The sequence below is a fragment of the Carassius auratus genome, chromosome 35 (genome assembly GCF_003368295.1).
Source record: "Carassius auratus strain Wakin chromosome 35, ASM336829v1, whole genome shotgun sequence".
Taxonomy (NCBI): Eukaryota; Metazoa; Chordata; class Actinopteri; order Cypriniformes; family Cyprinidae; genus Carassius; species Carassius auratus.
In genome coordinates, this window is record NC_039277.1 from 5,355,038 (window position 1) to 5,376,465 (window position 21,428).

At 36.1% G+C, this 21,428-nt stretch overlaps 2 protein-coding genes across 2 annotated transcripts; both read left to right on the top strand.

Annotated features, from left to right (window-relative positions):
• Positions 1–798: 798 nt before the first annotated feature.
• On the top strand, positions 799–9,662 carry LOC113054135 (solute carrier family 35 member E4-like). The gene is made up of 2 exons (XM_026219482.1): positions 799–1,587; positions 8,913–9,662. Exons 1-2 carry the CDS (start codon positions 927–929, stop codon positions 9,449–9,451), a joined length of 1,200 nt encoding a protein of 399 aa, XP_026075267.1. The 5' UTR covers positions 799–926; the 3' UTR covers positions 9,452–9,662.
• A 5,523-nt stretch (positions 9,663–15,185) lies between these two features.
• On the top strand, positions 15,186–20,967 carry LOC113054143 (smoothelin-like). The gene is made up of 8 exons (XM_026219492.1): positions 15,186–15,349; positions 16,971–17,099; positions 17,204–17,279; positions 18,476–18,610; positions 18,715–18,778; positions 18,859–18,982; positions 19,540–19,691; positions 19,836–20,967. Exons 2-8 carry the CDS (start codon positions 16,983–16,985, stop codon positions 19,984–19,986), a joined length of 819 nt encoding a protein of 272 aa, XP_026075277.1. The 5' UTR covers positions 15,186–15,349; positions 16,971–16,982; the 3' UTR covers positions 19,987–20,967.
• Positions 20,968–21,428: the final 461 nt, after the last annotated feature.

Consider the following 21,428-nt stretch of genomic DNA (forward strand, 5'->3'; position numbering starts at 1 on the left):
TATGCGACAAAGACCGTATTTGTTTCGCATTTGCTTAAATCTAACCATTTTAGTATAAACTAGGAGCGGCCAATCCAAAACCGGCAGCGCAACATGAGCCGATTTCTGATTGGTCGGCTGGCTTGTTAAATTTTCCTACGGTCTGTGTGGTGCTGGGGATCATAGACAGTGAAAGAAGGTGGGGATTTATTCCAATGACTCGAATCTTTTGAATCAAATGATTCATTCGCTGATTCTTTAAAATGATAGTTTTACCCCCAAATTTAAATCCTGTAATAATTTGCTCACCCTCACGTCCTTTTAAACCTGTATGACTTTCTTTAGTTTGTTTTGGTGACCATTGGTTTCCATTGTCAGAAAAAAAATATTATGAAATTTTTCAAATTGTCTTTTATTTTCCACAGAAATTTTTGAAATAAATTTCATTTTTGGTTGAACTATCCCTCGAAGTCTGGGGTTTTAATTTTTTTACATTCCATGGAAACCCCCCAAATCTTTTTTTATTAAATGTATATACCTTTTTATTTATTTGTCTAATTTTTTATTAAACCTTTTTATTATATATCTCCATGTTATTTTTATTTATTTTTACATTTCTTACAATAAAGAATGCATAGCATATTATTTAGTCATATTAAGATGCTATTTCGAGACAGTGAAAGAATCAGCCAATATCCTTTCAAATGAACCGATTCATTCGCGCAAACAAACGCCAGAGCCTTACGTCTCAAACTAGACCCGCCTCACATAATAAAACGTGTAGACAACCCGGAATGTTGTTTCTGACCGCTTCCAAAACACGCGGTTGCTATAGGGGGGTTGAGTCAGGCAGGACATTACATTACATTCTGTTGCTTCAACAGTGACTGAATGAATAGGCTGCTTACGACTCGTTTAATACGTTTATGGATTTGCGGACATGAGTGATGTATTTACGTTGCGAACTTGAGATGTGTTTACCCTGTAGGTGCGACGATGAAGCGAACATGATCAGTACCGATGGCCCCTCCACCACGTGCGAGGAGACCCGGGACGCCGGGAAGAAGAAGAGGGGCAGGCAGCCTCCAGAAATGTTGCACCTCATGTTCGCTGTGTCCGTGTGGCTGGTGACGGGCACCACTATATCCAGCCTCAACAAATGGATATTCGCCGTGTACAATTTCAGATACCCGCTGCTTCTGTCAGCCCTCCACATGCTGACGGCCATCGTGGTGGACTACGGACTGATCAAGTGCAGGGTGATCCGACACAGAGGCGTCGGGGAGCAGGATTTAACCACCAGCGCCAAATGCAAGGTGTTCCTGCTGAGCTTGACCTTCTGTGCCAGTATCGCGTTTGGCAACGTGGGACTCAATTATGTGCAGCTCTCGTTCGCGCAGATGATCTACACCACAACGCCGCTGTTCACGCTGGCTATCTCCACTCTGATTCTGGGGAAGCAGCACCACTTCCTGAAGTACACCGCGATGATGCCCATCTGCCTCGGGGCGTCGTTCAGCATCATGGGCGAGGTCCAGTTCGACCAGACCGGCTGCCTGTTCGTGTTCGCCGCCACCATGTTAAGAGGCGTAAAAACCATTCAACAAAGTACGTTTTATTTTGTAATCATTATTAATGCCATTGCCATATAAAGCAGGGCACAATGATATATATATATATATATATATATATATATATATATATATATATATATATATATATATATATATATATATATATATATATATATATATATATATATAAACAGTTATAGAGTACAATGAATAATAAGTTAAACATTATATATACACACTAGAGGAAAGGGGTTCTTCAATAAAGTAATAAAGCATTAAGAATGTTAGAATAATTTAAGCGAACCGGTTCGTTCGAACAATTCAATTTTAATGAATGGTTCACTCATACGGTGCCCGGGAGATGCATTGGTCGGTCCACATAGTTTTGTCGCGGCCACGACATCATAACTCGCGGGAAAGTGATAATATGACTTGTCATGTTGAGGGAACACATTTTTCTCGTGGTCACAAGTTTAATGGGTAAACAAACCTGTGTGACCATAGCAACCAGGGATGGAAATTAGCACCCGCCACCAGCCAAATCCGGGTGATTTTTTTTGTGTTGTGGCGGTTAAACTTGCTTCGCCTACCGGCCACCGTGGCGGGTAAATAAAAATAGTTGTTCCCAGTACAGTGTTTGCAGCTGAAGTTAGTGACGCCGGCGGAGTGATATATTTGTTGGTTATTTACAGTGCTTTTTTTTTCTCAATGGATGCGCAACGCACCTGTATAATGTACCTGAAACTCTAGTGTTAAGGCGCACAAATCGCCGTTGCTTTCTCTTACACTCACACAGAGAAAGAGAGAGAGGGGATTGACGTGTTACATTTAAACAATATTATTTGTTGTATTTTCCTGTCAAAATAACAGCGTTCCTGTGAAAGATTTCAGCTTTCAAGAACAGCTGGTTTTTCCGGTAGTGGGTGGAGTTAATGCGCAAATGGCAATCTCATTGGCTGGCGCTCACTTATTATCGTCCCTGTTTTGATTTCAGCAAATTAGTTCGAGCGAACGCACAAAACCTAATTAATATTCATGAATCCAGTATTATCAGTATTTTTGTAAGATTTTTTTCCCCAATTTTTTTTTTTACAGAAACAATGAATGACCAAAAAAGCACCACCACCAGTCCAGTTAAAATGTTCAGTTTAAACGACTAATAGAGCTCGGGCGTAGACGTTATGGAATGGTGCATTGTGGGTAACGGCGGCCATTTTAGAGGCATCGCAAAGCAGGTTTGTAATAAGATAATAAATAGCCGGTCTCCAGAAAAAGTTATAGAACGTGACAAAAAAAGTTGCCTATACCTATACGGACAAACTTAATAATGAAGCCAAACAACGCTACTTAAAAAAAAAAAAAAGAGGTTGTAGGCGGAATCGATCCCTATGAACACATGAAAGTTTACCAAGCCTCAGTTTCCCTGATAATTTCTCCTACCGGGTCTGTGGAGTGAGCGCTTACACCTCCGATCAATTAAAAAATTTAAAGTCACTGGAGGCTCACCTGCAGATCACAAATGGATCTGCAAATTAAACGTGGCGAAAACAATCGTTCTCACTAAGGAAATGTTAACATTAACCAAGCATCAGTGGTGACACACACACACACACACACACACTTCTCAGATTCTGCGAGCTATGAAGCTTGTCTATGCGGGTTTGTCACACTTCAGGAGTAATTACTCACCTATCATACTTGCAAAAATCCACTGTTTTCATCCGGTAGTTCTGTAATCCGGTATAATATTGACGAACATTCACCTCAGACACAACCCACCATTCACCAAAACAAGACGCTTAACTTCCTATTTTGAAGTTCGTTCCATTTTTTTTATTTATTTGTTTTTTAAACAAGTTGTTCAAATTTGTTAAATATAGTCAGCACAAAAAGCAAATTAATGTATTATAATGTATGTATCTATGTATTATAATATTATCGAAGGTGATGGTTTCCCTCCGTACAGCGGCGACCCAAGCCATCTGACGCCTCTTGGTGATTTCAGACACCTTGTGTTTTTTTTCCAAGTAGGAAAATGTTGAAAACTAATATGATTCACGAGGCGTTTGCCCTGTCGATCATGAAACCGATTACAGCAGTTCACAATACAGCAATACTGAACCATTTTCCAAAAAATAATCAAAATTAATTACCAAATGACCAACGTTACCTAATGCCTACTATACAGTACATCTACTTCTGTACCGCGATTCCCACAATGCATTGCGACGTCACGCAACGATCCCGAGCTCTATAAGCATTCAAACATGGTTATCAAGTTTACTTCTAATTAATAAAGTTCTATTCTTAAATGATACTTGATTATTATAAAGTTTGACTGACTGGCGAGCAGGGCCCCCCCCCCACCCCCCCCCCCACCCCCCGACAACTACCGTATTTTTCGGACTATAAATCGCACCTAAGTTTAAGTCGCATCAGTCCTAAAATACGTCCTAAAAAACTTATATAAGTCACACTGGGCTATAATTTATTTAGAATCCAGAACCAAGAGAAAACATTACCGTCTACAGCCGCGAGAGGGCGCTCTATGTCTTCAGTGTAGACTACAGGTGCACTGAGCAGCATAGAGCGCCCTCTGGCGGCTGGAGATGGTAATGTTTTAACTTTAACTTCAATGGTAAACAGGGAGAGCAAGCGAGAGTGCAGTCAATTGCTTCTGTGTCATTGTCGTTCTGAGCTCATTCTTCACTCGTTTTAAAAAAACCTTTCGATCCCTGGAACATTTAGAATTGTAGCTAAACGTCTGGCGTCCTTGTCTTTCTTTAACTTTCTTTTTGCAAAACCACTCAATTGACGTCTGTCCATTTTTATTCATTTTCTGTAGCCATTAAAAAAATTACACATTTGCGCGTACTTGTTGTGGACCAACTCAACTCTGACAGATTGGGGGCGGAAGGGGGGGGGACTGATAGTGGTCATGTAATCTTTATTTATTTATAATTTATTATTATTATTGTTAAGTTAGTGTTCATAAACGAGCAATTTATGGTCTTTTAAGAATTTTAAGGTAATAATAAAACAGTTGTTGTGAATGGTTGGTGCCCCTTGGCACTGGCCCAAGTGCCCTTATGGATAATCCGGCTCTGCTGGCGAGTAAACTAAAATAATTACTAGCCAATGGCGATTCAATTGCCAAGGTGTCCGTAGAGGGTTTTAAGTTGTTATGTAGAAACAACATTGTATCACTACACATGTTTGACAGCTCTGGCATGACGAGACGCGTAAAAACGATATATTAAAAACAATGTGCGTTGTTTTGGCCACAGTGGCCAGTGGACGAAAAAGTTAATTTCCATCCCTGATAGCAATCCTAGGAATAGAAATCCATCCTTTTGAAGGGTGACAATGATTGTCTTCTGGATAACTGTCAGATCAGCAGTATTCTTCATTATTATGTAGCCTAGCGAACCAATTTAGCCATATAGATTCAGGGTTCTCACAGTCATGGAAAAAACATGGAAATAATTGGGAATTTTAACTGTAAATGTCAAAGTAATTGATAGATTAATTCTCATGTTCAGCTTCAAAATATTTAATTGGATATAAACCGCTTTTTGTAGAATCCCTTATTCATTTATTATATTTAATATTTGTATACATTTTTTTGTAAAAAAAAAAAAAAAAATGATTGAAAAAGTCGGATGCATATAATGCACTTTCTCATAGCTGCAGAGCGTTTTTCTGATCTCTTTGACAATAAAACGTGTACAAAGTTATAAAAAGGAATTTGAATCTGTATCTAACTTAATCATCATTCAAAAAGCCACTGGCTGTTTTAGTGATGTGAAAATATTCTTAACCAAATGTTCCAGAGAGCAAAGCCTATTTTTTGTCTCCCCATTTGTCTAGTTCACAATCTCCCGGTGGTTATGTGTTTAAGTTCCTAGTGTGTGTCTGAATCCGAGAGGAGAACGTCCTGTCTGCCAAAAGCTGGCACATCCCGTTCCTGACACTCACCCGTTAGCACTGCTGTTGTTTTTCTAACCCGATTTCCCAAATAACAAATGACCTCACACTAACGATAGGGATTAGACCCTTGACTGTTTTTGATTTCTTAAAATGAGAGTCAGTTGAGCTCCATTAGTTTAAGTGACCTCCTCCCAAGAGTGATTATGTGGGTGTCTGGCCCTGAGAACATCAAAGCCTAACCTGTTTTGTACACTGTTAGTGTTTTTATGACACTATATCTCGTCAGATACAGCCGCAGCCATATATGCTAATGTTATTCAATGCTATGTGTGTCAAAGAAAATTATTTAGTCATTGTAGAATTACATAACATATCCTGCATCTAAATGGGCAGTGCCTTGTTTTTAACAAAGTCAGCGTTGTTTGTTCGATGTGTACAGTACAGCAATGACCGGTCAATATTAGGAAACCATGAACTACTGCTACTTCTGCTACTAATAATAATGTAAAAAAAATAAGGCAAATATATTTTTGCCTTCGTCAGGGTGTGATTATCACTTTAATAATATTATTATTAATAATAATAATAATAATAATAATAATAATAATAATGATTTAATGTTGTGATTGAAATTTTATTTTGAAATTTATATAATTTAAACCAGAGGGGAAAATATCATCAAAAATGTTAAAATTATAAATTTAATGTAGACATTTAGATTATGTATAATGTTTAAATAGTGCAATTCATATACAATGAACAGTAAAAATACAAAAAATAAATTAAATTAAAACTAAATGTTTAATAATTCATTTATTAACTACACCTTTAAATAAATAGGCAAATATATGTTATTATTATTTATTTAATTTTTTTATTATTGGTTAATTATTTAAACCAGAGGGGGAAATATCATCAAAAATGTTATTATTATAAATTTAATGTAGACATTTAGATTATGTATAATTAATAAAAAAGAAAATACAGAAAAATACTTTAAGCTGAATTAAATAAATTACATAATGTCTATAAATTTATTTAAACAATTTACAACCCCCAGAGATATTCAGAGATATTAATTAGCAATTACTCATTTTCATTCAGAAAAATGTTTGATTATTTATATATATATATATATATATATGTATATGTGTGTGTGTGTGTGTGTGACAACGGACCACAAAATCAGTCATAAAGGTTAATTTCTCGAAATTGAATCTGGAAGATACAAAATATCTTCATGGAACGTGATCTTTACTTAATATCGATAGGTTTCAAAAACGATTAATCGATTAATCGGGGGTGGGGCTTAATGCGGGGGGCGGGGCATGGCCATAATGTATATAATGAAAACATCTGAAGATTGTTATGAAAATGAAAAAATAAAAAAATAAAAATCTGACATGAAAATCTGTCTTGAAAACATGAACACATGATTAGGACAGGTTAGATTATGATTATGATGAAGCAATGTTATTAATAAAGGAGCACGAAATATCTGCCTGAGGTGAAGAGTATACCAATAAACGGAAGCTGAGATACATATCAGACGTAACATTACAACTTGTATCAGCACAATAGGATGCTAAGTTATGCGTTAGACAGAGAGAGAGAGAGAGAGAGAGAGAGAGAGAGAGAGAGAGAGAGAGAGAGAGAGCGCGCGAGCTCCCGCTGATGCGTTTTCATGACAGCGCGCTGAAAGATGGGCAAGGACAGATTTTACTATAGATTCCTATAAAGTTCTCATTATAAATGTATGGCAGATTTGTGTTATATTTTCATCTACGTTATTAAGTGTAATAGTTGTAATAAAGCTGTATTTTTAAGTTAAGTTTTATTTTCCATACACCACCTGCGCGTTTTCGAAGCCATATGAATTGAATTATGCCCAGAAATATGACGGAAAAAAAGCTCGGCTGCATTATTATAACATCAGTAATAAAATAATAACAATAATAATAGAAAAATAAAACATTTAAGAGAAATATCATTATCGTGCATTGCTTATATGAGCATGAAACGAATCGCTGATATGCAGCGATTTCAGCATAATTGTTCATGTTAATTAATCAGATATAGACTAGCTCTAGCAACTTTTATCTGGAAAAAAAAAATAAATCGCCCATGCAGATGTGAAATTGACCGAAAGTGTAACTCGGATTGCGCTTTACAAACACGAAAGTACAATAAATTCACATTAGTGTCACTATCGTTATTTCTTATGTAGTATTCTAATATTTAATTAATATTTTGTATTAAATTTGCACTTTCTGATCAACCAAAATATTATTTAAATATTATTTAACACTATGGAAATAACTGATTATTGCTAAATAATTGAATAAGATTTAAAATATATTTAAGATAAAAACTATTACAAACAAATAATTTTCGTCATCTCTACGAACATGTTTAATAGGCTACAAATATATCCAGTGCATTTTTATTTTATAAAGACCATTTCATTATTTGTCTGTGATTTAAAAATTAACACACAAAGATACTTTTTCTTTTTTTGCTACTTTATTCAACTGCATTTTTTTTTTACAAAACATTGTCTTCCAGTATAACTTTAGCAGCATATTTTGATCCAGCGGTGAAACGTAGTTTTTAAAAAATAAAGAAAAAAGTTCACCACGTTTAACTAAACAACTATTATGAGGTATAAAACAGAGACCAAATATCCTAGATATTTTAACTATGGCTAAAGCTCAAAACTGAAATAATAATATTATTTAAAAAATGGATATTATATTTACCACGACCGGTGAAACATTCAAATGTCTATGCAAAAAGATAAGTCGGTCTACGTGCTCAGATGAGAGCTGAGTGTGCAGCCTGTTCACATTTAGAGGAATAAATTCGCTCCGCTGGAACAGATGTTGCAGGAACAGCCAGGTACCACTGGACAAGTAAACCTTCTCTGTCCCTGAAACGAATGGGCAGCAAATCTTTCATCACCATTTCAGCGAACAGCTTTGTCGTCTTCTCGGTTCTGCCTGCATTGCATTTAGGTCTTACGGCAAGTGATTCAATGCTCGTCTGAGTTTCTGCTCTGTTATCGCCAGATATTTTATGTACACATTTTAGATGATAGCGCATTGTATTTGTTGTAGATTTGTGTGACAGCTTGGCGCTGCACAGCTTACCCTGAACTGTATTTTCATCGTACTTATATATATGGAGAGATACTCCATGTAGGCATATGTAGGTCATCTGTAGGTTTTATGTTTCAGTGGCCTATTTTAGCTGTGACCATTGCAGCAGAGGTCAAGGTTGTCTACTGTATACATCGCACCGTAGCTCAGCATGTGCTTTAGTAAATGACTATCCAGATGGCAAGAAAATGTGTCAGTGCTGAGCAACTACATATAGAGGTATAATAGCTCAACTGAAACATTCTTTCTTTTGTATATGTATAATTATCAGGCATCTTGCTCCAGGAGGAGAAGATCAACTCTGTCTTCCTGCTGTATCTGATGTCCATCCCCAGCTTCTGCATCCTGGCCGTAGCCGCCCTGGCTCTGGAGAACTGGGCCGCGCTGCAGTCCCCTTTCCAGTATGACCACCACCTCTGGGGTTTCATCTTGCTCAGCTGCCTGGGCTCAGTGCTTTACAACCTGGCCAGCTGCTGTGTCATCACCCTGACCTCCGCTGTCACGCTGAACATCCTGGGGAACCTGAATGTGGTGGGGAACCTGCTGCTGTCCCAGCTGCTGTTTGGGCACGAGCTGACGGCTCTTAGCTGTGCTGGAGCTGCGCTCACCCTCTCAGGCATGATCATCTACCAGAACTCAGAGATCATCGTAGCTTACATCGATGCACGGAGAGACAGGACACCAACCGGTGGCAGTGGAGAGGACGTGGCTTGTGACTCGAGCATATCAGAGACTCCAGAACCTTGTTCAGAAGAAGAATTATCTGCAGAAGAGAGGACAGATAATCAGGTCCATGAGAAATCAGACTGAAGCGACTGAAGGCTGAGTTCCAAAACCTAGTGAGCTGCAGTGCTGCTGTCTATAGACAAACACCAGAATTGTTTTCTTGTAATGGAGCACAAAATGAAACAACCACTTTCTTTAGATGAAAAAGAGAAGCTTGGAGCAGAGTTACTATAGTTAACTAAAACTGAAACTAGAACCATAAAAATGTTAAATAAATGATAAATGAAGTAAAATATCACTAAAGTTTTATTTTCGTATTATTTTAGCTAGTTGCAGAGACAACATTTCTCATTTTAGTTTAACTTGATGTATTAATAAATTTTTTTTTTTTTTAATTGTTACTTTAAAGTTGCCACCTTGTGGACAAACTAATTAGTGCAAACTGATTTAAGACTCACCTGTGAGTTGACTGTACAGAGCATGTGCGATTAGAAACGTCAGTCTGCGCACATACAAACAAAGTATATTTTGGGATTAAAGTTTAGCGATAGCATGTTGCTAAACTAATACTGTAATATATTAATAAGCATAAAATAACAGAGCACAAAAATAGTGGAAAAAATTGTCTATTTTTAATTAGATTGAACTGTTTCATTGATACATTTCAGCCCTTTATATTTACATTCAATGTTTCCCTAATTTGTCTACCATTTTTGGATAAAAAAATTATTTTTCCACTGAGCTCATCACAGTGCAGTATGTATCATAAAAGATATATGTAGTTTTGATACTAGGATGCTTCGATGAAGATGGATCAGCCTTCATGCCGGGAGTGGGTCTATGATGCCTTCTAACGCAGTTGACTAGATTTTGGAACCGAATCATCCAGTGTTCGCTGGTTTAATATGGAGTCTGATCAGATACGAGGTCTCCTGGTTGGCGGCGATGATGAAGATGATGGTGATATTGGAGGTGTAGTTTCCCCCAGTACTTCCTCACTGTGCCAATATATCTTTTTAAGTCAACCTTCCAATGGAGAAGCACCATCTACCAGAGACTGACTGAAGGAGTGAACACATGCCTTTTTTTTAGCAGATGCTGACTGCAACCGTTTGTTTGGATTTTATTATCTCTGTTTTTGCCAACACACACTTCTAAGTGTGTAAAAACTCCTGCAAGAGCATCAGGAAGATCTCCAGTATCCTGCCATATTCATTCTGTGACTGTATGTTTATCTAATGCACTGTGAAATACAACTGCTCCATTTGCTCGGGTCCTCTTTAACGGTCAGTATAGCTGTTACTGGACTTGTTCGCACTTTCTGAATACTAGAGATGGACACACACACAAACAATACATAGGAATAATGTAGTTTTAGATACTGTATCAGCCGTCTTGATTTGGTGATATGGGACGGTACTTTAAAGGCAGATTTCTGTATCCTGTGTTCGTTACAGCACTATCAGTTTTTATCTTGGTTATGTTTACATAATGGAGACGAGCAAGAATACTGAATCCTCGCTCGGGTTCACTTTTATTCAGCTTGGTGCACTATTCAGACGTTTGTTTTATACCTCTCTGGTTTAGAAGAAACAGTCAGCTAATATTCTTCTTCTAATTAATACAAATATGTTTTTCTTATGTCATTACTGCAATGCATCCGAATGATTTGGTTTGACACTTTTTCTCACATTGCAGTCAGTAAGGAGAACTAGGAAATGTTCTAAGAATATATGTATATTTTTTTGTTAAAATATGAATTTTTTTTTTTTTTATAAATAAGCTGTATGAATACAATCATGTTCCATCATAGGCAGGCAGGTTTAAACTGGTGCCTCTTCAGTAATTCCCAGTGCAGGTAATTATTTATATATCATGTATCATACATCTTTGGCACACTATGATCTCTTAGGAGAAATCAAAATGATATTCATTCATTGTCCTCAACTAAAGGCCTCCTTGCTATTGCTGGTCTCCTCTGAGTGGGTGCCCATGATTTTTCATTAGTTTCTTGATTGATTAGTTCTATTGATTTATTGACACCTGCTGAACAGTATTATTCATTTCCCTCCACTTCGATTCATGCGTTTTGATGCTCTTACAAAAAAATTCACACTAACAGAAGTTCTAGACCAAGGTACATATCAAGGTCATTCCCTCAGAGTTTTGTTGCCATCTGCTGGATAGAAAACATTATTACTATGACTTAGTTTTTAATGAATTGAAGTGCATTAGATGCAAATATATGAGAGTTTGCCTGTTTCTCAGCGTGCTGGGAATTCAAAGCTGGGGTTTAGTATCATAACTCAGTCGAGCCATTTTTGGGTTCTTAGATTTGGCTAACTGGAAATGAATGAGGACGTGAATGTATCTTTAAAGTGTAGTCTTATGGAGCCATGGTAAAAGCCTACACTGATTCAAGTGTGCCTACCTGAGGGCTGATTTCATGAGGAACACCAGCCTTTTCAGCTTTATTTATTAAGGTCTCAACTATCCATCCATGCTTCAGTGATTGCACTCATTATAAGAGCATCATAGGAAAAGCATCACACAACATCAATCGATGAACGGCAGTTTATTTGCTGTGTTATTAATTGTTTATGGTGGTATATTTTGAAATTTACACAAAGGGGTGCTAACACTTCGGTTAATTGGCAATGCATGCATAATTAATGGTCTACAGCAATCAATTTAAAATGGTCCATTAAATAGCCTAGCTGATACACCAGTCTAAAGGTCCAGTCACATTTACTGTAGATCACTAAAATTGATTTGCATAAGGGTATAAACTTTCCCTACATGTTCTTCATGCAAATTCGCCTCATTGACCAACAGAAAGCTGATTTGTTTAAATGTGACCTCTGTGTAAACTGTGCTTCATACATTGCTACACTGTTGACAGTAGTCAATGGGCTTTTGTGACCGGACCTTAAAGGGATAGTTCACCCTAAAATGAAAATTTTGTTATCATTTACTCACCCTCATGTATGAGTTGCTTTCTTATTTTGAATATAAAAGAAGATATTTTGAAGATTGCTGGTAATCAAACAGTTGGTGTTTCCTATTGATTTCCATTGTATTTTTTTTCCTACTGTGGAACTCAATGGGAACCACCAACTGTTTGATTTCCAGCAATCTTCAAAATATCTTCTTTTATGTTCAACATAAGAAAGCAACTTATACAGGTTTGGAACGAACTGAGGATGAGTAAATGGTGACAGAATTTTAATTTTTGGGTGAAGTATCCCTTTAATACTGCAAGTGGCACTGCGTATTCATACTGTGTAATGTTCGTCATAAACACAGCGGTCAACTTCAATTACTATAAAAAATACTTGTCAACAAAGTAAGTAAAGTTTCTGATACTTTTTACTCTTCACCGTCAAATATGAGGTGAGGCTTGTCAGATAAATACCTCAGATTATTGCTTATTCCTGTGAAGAATTTGCAGAAATCTTACTGGGTCACTAATGTACCAGATGATGTTTCAAATGCTGAGATCTCAACACTGATGGTTTTGATGTGTCTTTTATTGCTTGCAGTGCAAAATTGCACTGATGATTTGCATAACTGTATGGCTCCTGTGTATATATGGTTTCTGATGTCAGCAAAATATCAGATGTAAATGCTTATTTTATTCTATTTATGTATTTTACAATAATAAAAAACTGTTAATATACTGGTACAAAAAGCATAGAGTCTCATGCTTTTTGCTGTCACACATCAGTATAACAGTATGCTATTTTAGTATTAGTTAGCCGGATGCTAAACCTTGTTAGAAATATGTTGTTAACATGCAAGAAACATGCTAGCAACATTAAATCAAACTATACATATGTTAAAACATACATGACATGACAATCATACTAGAAAATGATGATACATGTTAGCAATATGTTGAAATGTTAAAACATGTTAGAAACATGCTTAAAAATGCTAGCAACATTAAATCCAACTATAAACATTAAAACATACTAGCAACATGGTAAATCATACTAGACACCCTTTAAAACATGTTAGCAATGTGTTGAAATGTTAGAAATATTCTAAAACATGCTTAAAATGTTAAAATATGTTAGACGTTAAAACATGCTAGAAACATGCTAGCAACATTAAATCAAATTCTAAACATTAAAACATACTATTTGTAATCTATTGACATGTTAGAAATATGTTAAAACATGCTAAAAATGTTAGCAATGTGTTAAAACATGCTAGTAGCATGTTAAAATGAGAAATATGTTAAAACATGCTAGCAACATTAAGTCAAACTATAAACATGTTAAAACATTTTCACAATCTGTTGAAATGTTAGAAATATGTTAAAAAATGCTAAAATGTCGAAATATGTTCGCAATGTGTTAAAACATGCTAGTAGCATGTTAAAATGTTAGAAATGTGTTAAAACATGCAAGCAACATTTAATTATAAACATTAAAACATGCAAGCAACATGGTAAATCATACTAGAAACATGTTAAAACATGTTTCCAATCTGTTGAAATGTTAGAATTATGTTAAAACATGTTAAAATGTAAAAATATGTTAGCAATGTGTTAAAACATGCTAGTAGTATGTTAAAATGTTAGAAATATGGTAAATCATGCCAGCAACATTTAATTATAAACATTAAAACATGCTAGCAACATGGTAAGTCATACTAGAAACATGTTAAAATATGTTAGCAATGTGTTGTGATGTTAGAAATATGTTAAAAAATGCTAAAAAAATATGTTAGCAATATGTTAAAGTATGATAGTAGCTTGTTAAAACATAATAAATACCATGTTATGTGTTAAAACATGCTAGGATGATAGTGGTCTAGTATGGTCTGGGATTTTGTTTTCCTGTCTTAAAAAAAAAAAAAATACTGAAAAACTTAAAATGGAGATGAAAGGGCCATTAAAATATTAGCTTTCAAAATAGCCAATATAATAACATGCCACAATATGCATGTTAACATAATTTTAGCGTGAAAAATATAATTGACCAACCTTTTCTGTGTAAAGCTATTTACAAATGTACAACTTTGTTGGTGTCACAACATAACGCTGCACAGTTTAGCAAAACTAGCATGTTAAAAGTTATGAATCATTACATTGTAAGTGCCTTTGCACGACTCCGTCACTATAACAGCACCACTTGTGTATTATTAATATGCCACATTAGTCACAATGACTCACTAAACATCCAGTCTAAGTCAAGGTTTCCTTCACCCTCACTGTTTCCATGTGTCATGCTAGCTCACCTCTGCCAGCAACTGACGGAGATTCCCATCAGCCACCACTAGCTGGAGCCAAACACTGCTTTATCTTTACACACACAGAACGCCTCCATCACACTGTAATGGTGTGAACATGAAGATGTAGATGTGCCAATGACACTTCTGGCCCCTGCTTTTGTAGATAAACGCCATGATGAGCATGTTTATGTCTGCATAGGAGAAAAGGATGTGTCTGACCTGTGTAAACATAGAGATGCTGCTAGGCAACATCACTCTTATGCCTTAATAAGGCCGTGTTCTCCATCTGTCCCCTCATTCACTGTTTAGTTTTGTGTAGAGCCAGGCCACCTGCTTATACAATCATTGTCAGCACACAGCATGCTGGGGGAGAACCATTAATCTCAATGTTTCCTTTCCTCTGGTTTTCAAATGTATAAATACTCTGATGCCCCTTCTGAAAGTGAGAGTGTTTAGATGAAATGATGACCCAGTGTGATCTTGTGAGTAAAGACCGACAGAAGAGAAAGATCAGGAGAAGCAGTGCCAAATACGTCACTAATACTTAATGTCCCATTCTGCTCTTTCCACTTTTTTTTCCTGGTCCCTTCAGAAGAGGCTGAGGTGGAGGGGTCGGGTGGGAGGGGTCTCACGGTGGCTCTGAAAAACTCAGTCAGTCCAGCATCTGAGTTGAGCTGAGTGTAAGTGATCACACAGATCCGACTGCAAGACCTTTCCTCTCGGACAGCTGCTGCGAGATCGGTGAGCTACATCTTTCTGTTTGTCATTTTTGCAAGATTTTACAAGAACTTTTTTTCCATCCATCTTTCAGTGTAATGATTGTGTGATTACATAACAGCTATTAGATCAGTGTGAGAGCAAATTGTTGTTGAGCGGTTATATAAATTCTGTCGACATTATTATGTGCTATTAGGGTAAAACTGTATCCTGGGATGCAGAAACAACATTACCCATTGTGCTAGCTTTTACCCCACACATAATACCCAACAGATCCTAACATAAAGCAGCACCAAAGTGTATCTGGACGCCTGAGGCATCTGCAATCACAGAGCTTCTCTCTTTTGCTTTGACTTTTAATCAACTGGTCAACACAGGTGTCCTTCAGTGTAATTTATTGCTTTAACTATGAACATGATCCACTTATGTATGACAACTAAGTCCCCTAAAGGGGAATTATATGAAAATTATATTTCAATGCTCTGCATTCCCCCAAGAAATGCTGCATTCATTCACAAAAGAACACAAAACATGACATGGGAGCAAATAAACTATATTTTGATGCTTTTGTGAGTGAACGCAGAGTTTGGGGGAATGCAAAACATTAGTGTGGCCAAATTGTACTATTTTGTCCCCTTATTTTAATTTAGTAAAATTGTGGCCATTTAACTAAAATGATGAAACTGATTAATAGATTGTGGGAACTAATTAGTACCACATGGACATGATTTACCTAAAACAAAGGAACTAATTAATAACTTGTGGGAAGAAATTCTTATTTTGTAGCCACAATTAATTAATTAATTCACTTTTCACATGTCATGTATGTACTGTGATTTTGGTGAGCGAATGCGAAGGTTTTCGGATGAATGCAATAATTGCTGAGTTTTAAGAACCAACAGTTTCATGAACAAATGCAAAACATTTGTAAGAAGATAAAACTGATAAAGAAAAGAAGTTGGAAAGGAGGAGGACAAATAAGCAAACTGATTTTCTTGGGGAACACAGGGGAACTTTTGCAAAAGGAATTTAAAAGTTTTGTGAGTGAACACAAAGCATTGAAATTTATGTTTTATTTTTCCTCCCATCTCTTATTTTTTCCATCACCAGCCTTTGAGGGCTCTGTAGACAACCACAAAATGCCCTTATACTTCATTTTGAACAGGATATATCATTCAAAACATAAGAAAATCTTTTTTGATTAAAAATGAATGCCTGGTTTGATATTTTCTATCTGATGCAGTGATATTAAAACATTTTAAATATGTCTTAAAGGGATAGTTCACACAAAAACAGAACAAAAAAAAAATATATTTTTTTTTCATTCAATGTAAATCGAAGGGGTCTAATGTTGGACCCCACTTTCATTAACTGAACTGAAGTAATTAAAACATTTATTATATAAAATATTCCACAGATGTCTTTTGCCTTTGAGTCTCAGTTGTTTACAGGACTATGGGCTGAAGGTGCGAGAAACATCCTAAAGCACTGGCTAATGTCAGTGCCAACCAGCATGGTTTCTGTTTATGTTGAGATTAATATTTGGACATTGCCATTCGGATGTTCTTTCCCCACGTACACATGGAGATACACACATCTCGTAACCTGGCTCCATCAACACGTCCTGTTCCTCCTTCTGTCCCAGCTTTCACTGAAGATGGAGGGTGAGAAGGGAACATTAGAGACAGGTACCAAAGAGCAACCTGATATGACGTGTCCCCTGACAGCCGAACAGCTGGCAGCTATAGAGGACGAAGAGATCCTTAATAATATGGTAAGAGGCAACTAATGGCGCTTTGGGCGCAGTGGGTTTGTTATCATGATTTGTCTTAACCATATTTAGGAAAGTGTTTCCCTTCTGTTCATTGCATGTACCAGCTAGATAAGGCTGTGGATTTCGAGGAGAGGAAAATGATCCGCGCTGCCATGAGAGAACTGCTGAAGAGAAAGAGGGGTGAGGACTGGGACGTGTCCTTAATATCACATATTCAGTATATATGGCTCAGATTATTTTTGGGTGAATCTCACGAAATAGTCAGAAATACTGAACACATTTAAGCCAAAATAAATGAATGTATTTTGCATAAAGAAAATGAAGTTTTTTTTTGTGATGTTACTGTAAACATAATTCATAATCTGCTGTACTGTCTTTAGTATTTATGTTAATTAGTCATACTTAGTGGGGGGAAAGTATCTGGACAGGGCAATTCTCATCACTGTCAATGAGATTTTTTTGTGTTACAGTAATGCAGCTTTGGGAAATGTGATCAATTGTCATGAAAATAATGTCATAATGCACCTCCTGCCCCCTTTTTTTACTTAGTGTTAATAAACATTCAAGTTTCATTATCTTTATCTCATTATCATATTCATCATTAGTATTACCATACTGTTAAAACTAACTGAACATGAGTTGAAGAGTGCAACAAATGCTACCATCATATAAAACACGTACAATTTCAATTATAATGATATTTAAAATAAATTAAGAGTATTTTTGCATTACAGTAATAAGAGATTTTAAATCATAGTAATAAAAAAAATGAACTGGTTTTGTCTTTAATTGGCAAGAATTCATGCAATAAAGCAAAAGATCAAATTAATAAAATAATGCAATCAAAAAGGTTATTGTTGTCTTAATATAATGTTCTTATCTTTTTATAATAAATATAATTCTATTTTTTTTGTCAAATAATAGCATAAAAAATTTAGATTTGAGGTTTTTAATGTTTTTTGAAAGTCTCTTGTGTCACCAGGGCTGCATTTATTTGATCAAAAATACAGTAAAACTGTATATTTTGTAATATTACAATTTAAAATAATTATTTTCTATTTGAATATAATATACTTTATCATGTACTTTATTCCTGTGATCACATGCCTTCAGATATCAAATTAATATGCTGTTGTGCTGCTCAAGAAACATTTCTGATTATTATCAATGGTTTTTAACATTGATAATAATCAGAAATGTTTCTTGAGCAGCACAACAGTATATTAATCTGATTTCTGAAGGCATGTGATCACAGGAATAAAGTTTTGCTGCTATGTATTTTTGTTGTTTTTCCAGGAATCTTAAATAAATAGTGAAATCTATTAGATACCTATTTTTTATTAATTTTTTGAGTTAAACTCCTTTGTTTCTGTCAGAGCGGCGTGATAGAGAGCGGGCGGCTCGAATGGAGACCCTGCATCAGCAGGCTGGTGGAGGAAAGACAGCTGCTGGTCTGAATAAGGACCAGAAATCCGCTAATGTTACGAGCGGAGTTCAGTACAATGCACAGAGTGAGTGAACATTATTCATGAGGATCTGAACATTATGTACCTGCTCTTCAATCTGCAAGGCTTTGATAACCGTCCCTATCTCTTTTTACCTTACTTTGGTACAGGGATGGCTCAGGCAAAAACATTTTCTCCACCAACCTCTACTTCCTCTCCAAAAACTGTGGGCAGGTGAGTCATTCCTAGAGTCATTACAGGACGGCAGCATGGGACGTATCCCATTGATCGATTGTGTTGTTTTGCTCTTGAAGCCTGGCTCAGTCCCATGTGGCCAGGGTTAAAGTGCCGGGCGGCTCGGCAGTCGGGGGCCCAAATACCAAAGATGTCAAACAAATGCTGCTGGACTGGTGCCGAGTCAAGACTGAACCATATGAGGTGGGCCTGAAGAGACAAAACAAGATCAAATCAAACCGTTTCTGTTTTGCTACATGTCTCAGGCTCTGCTAGCCTCCTAGTGTGAATCTCACGGAAACATCCAGGTCACATTTCACCCAAAAATATAAGAAATTACACATTGACATAAAAAAAAAAAACGATTTTATGACTATAAAGATTTTTGGCATTATGAAATTATTTTTATTTACTTATTGTCATTGCTGTAACGCATAATTAATTTAAATTCTCAATTTTTATTCCCTTTATTACAACCAAATACTGTATTTTTTTAAATTATTATTATTTTTGTGTGTGTGTGTGTGTGTGTGTATGTGTGTGCGTGTGTGTGTATGTTTGTGTAAATCAAAATAAACTGAACAAATACTGGAGGTATAATTTTTTTTTTTATATATATATATATATATTTTTGCAAATTTAGAAAATTAGGTGTGAGGTGTGATTTATCATTTAAACAATGCAAAACAAATAATTTATTTATTTCTTCTTCTTCACAGCTTTGTTGTGATTCTCCCTCTTTTTCTTGTTTTTATGTTTAGGGTGTGCACATCCAAAATTTCTCGTCCAGCTGGGCAGACGGTCTGGCGTTTTGTGCCCTGGTGCACAGATTCTTCCCAGAGGGCTTTGAGTATTGCACTCTTGACCCCAATGATCGCAGGGCCAACTTTGAGAAGGCTTTCAAGACTGCAGAGTAAGATTTGACACTTTTTATTGCATCCATCTTTGCGTGCCAAATAAGAGCATAATTCATGAAAACAATGTCACCATGCAAAAAAAAAACAAAAAAAAAAAACATAATGGTCCTAAAAATGAGTAATTGTCTTTATGCGTGTAGGAGACTAGCTGACTGTCCTCGGCTGCTGGACGTTGATGACTTGATGCGGATGCGAGAGCCCGACTGGAAGTGTGTGTACACGTATATCCAGGAGTTTTACCGCTGCCTCGTAGAGAAAGGCCTTGTCAAGACTAAAAAGAAGATGCCATAGACACTTTCACATTTTGTGCATTTTCACTCTAAATAACCAAAGGACTACAACAGGCACACAACATAGCACACACGTGACCTGACCTGAAGCTTCAACCAAAGACCAGTCTATTATGTACTTCTGCTCTTCTCGGTTTCATATGTACACGCATGCAGTGGATGAGGATTATAACCTGCATGGTTTGTGCTCGGGTACAGCTGGGGCTCTGAAACAGCGCATTCCACTGAGATTACACATGCATTAATCTCATTCTATGCTCAGAGATTGTGTGAATGTGTGTGTGTGTGTATAGCTTTTTATGGTACTGCTACTCCCTGTTTTGAAAGCGCTCCAGAACTGAGACATCAGGCTTATAAGGGCATGAGATTTAATGTGGAATTATACTTAACTTAGATTTATTGTTTGTTTAAAAATATACAGAAGCTCACTTTTACTATTATATACGAGTTTGGAAACAAAAACAAAGCCTTGAAAATGTCTAATTTGTTTCCTATAGATTAGAAATGTCACCTGCTTTTGCTTGTAGGTTGAAATATGACAGCTTGAATAATTTTTGGTTTCCATGGTCCATGGTACGAAGCATTTGCTTGGTACTAAAAAGAAAAATGACCATAGACCTGCACTAAGAGAGATTAGGTCCAATCAAACCCCTCACTCAGGGACAGGCAGGCCCTTGAGGCCTGTAAGACGCCTGTAAGTCTTGTTTCAAGAGACCGGTGGTCATTTCCAAGTGCTTTTGAAATGTTCTTGACACTTTGTTTGCTGCATGGCCAATGACTTAAGTGCACTTTAGATGTGTATTTTGAGCATATTGACACTTCTGTTGTTAACTAATAATGTATGAGAAAAATATGACATGAAAAATATAATACAACTTATATAAGCATTGTTATCTAGTACTTTAACTCGTACAAGTGCAATTCCTGTCAACATGTATCATTGATTAAATTATGGGTGTTATTTTCCTCCCACAATGCCTCACCAAGTGTTTGCCAAGCATTATTAAATGTGATAAAAATACTTGGCAAAGCAATTATCCTAAATAAACATTTTTAGGTTAGTTTTTGAAGTTAGAAATTGGTGCAGCAACCGGAAACATGATGAAAATGGCAATATCCATTCAAATAAAAGTCATGAAATAACTTTAAATCCATTTCTATGTTCAAATAATATTACTGTTGTGATAAAGGAAAACTAACTAGCCTAATATGATTTTCATGTTTAATAACTGATATCGAGGACATAGTAAATTAAAACTATAAACTGATTACCTCTTATTACAATATTTTCAAGTTATAAATGAGTGCAGATGTGGGTATTACAAAAATGGTAATATCCACTTAAATAACTAATGAAATTAATAAATTTTTATGTTCAAATATTGATGTGGCAAAAGAAAGTCAAGAGTCTTTACTAGTCAAGAGTCTGTTGAAGATGTTTCA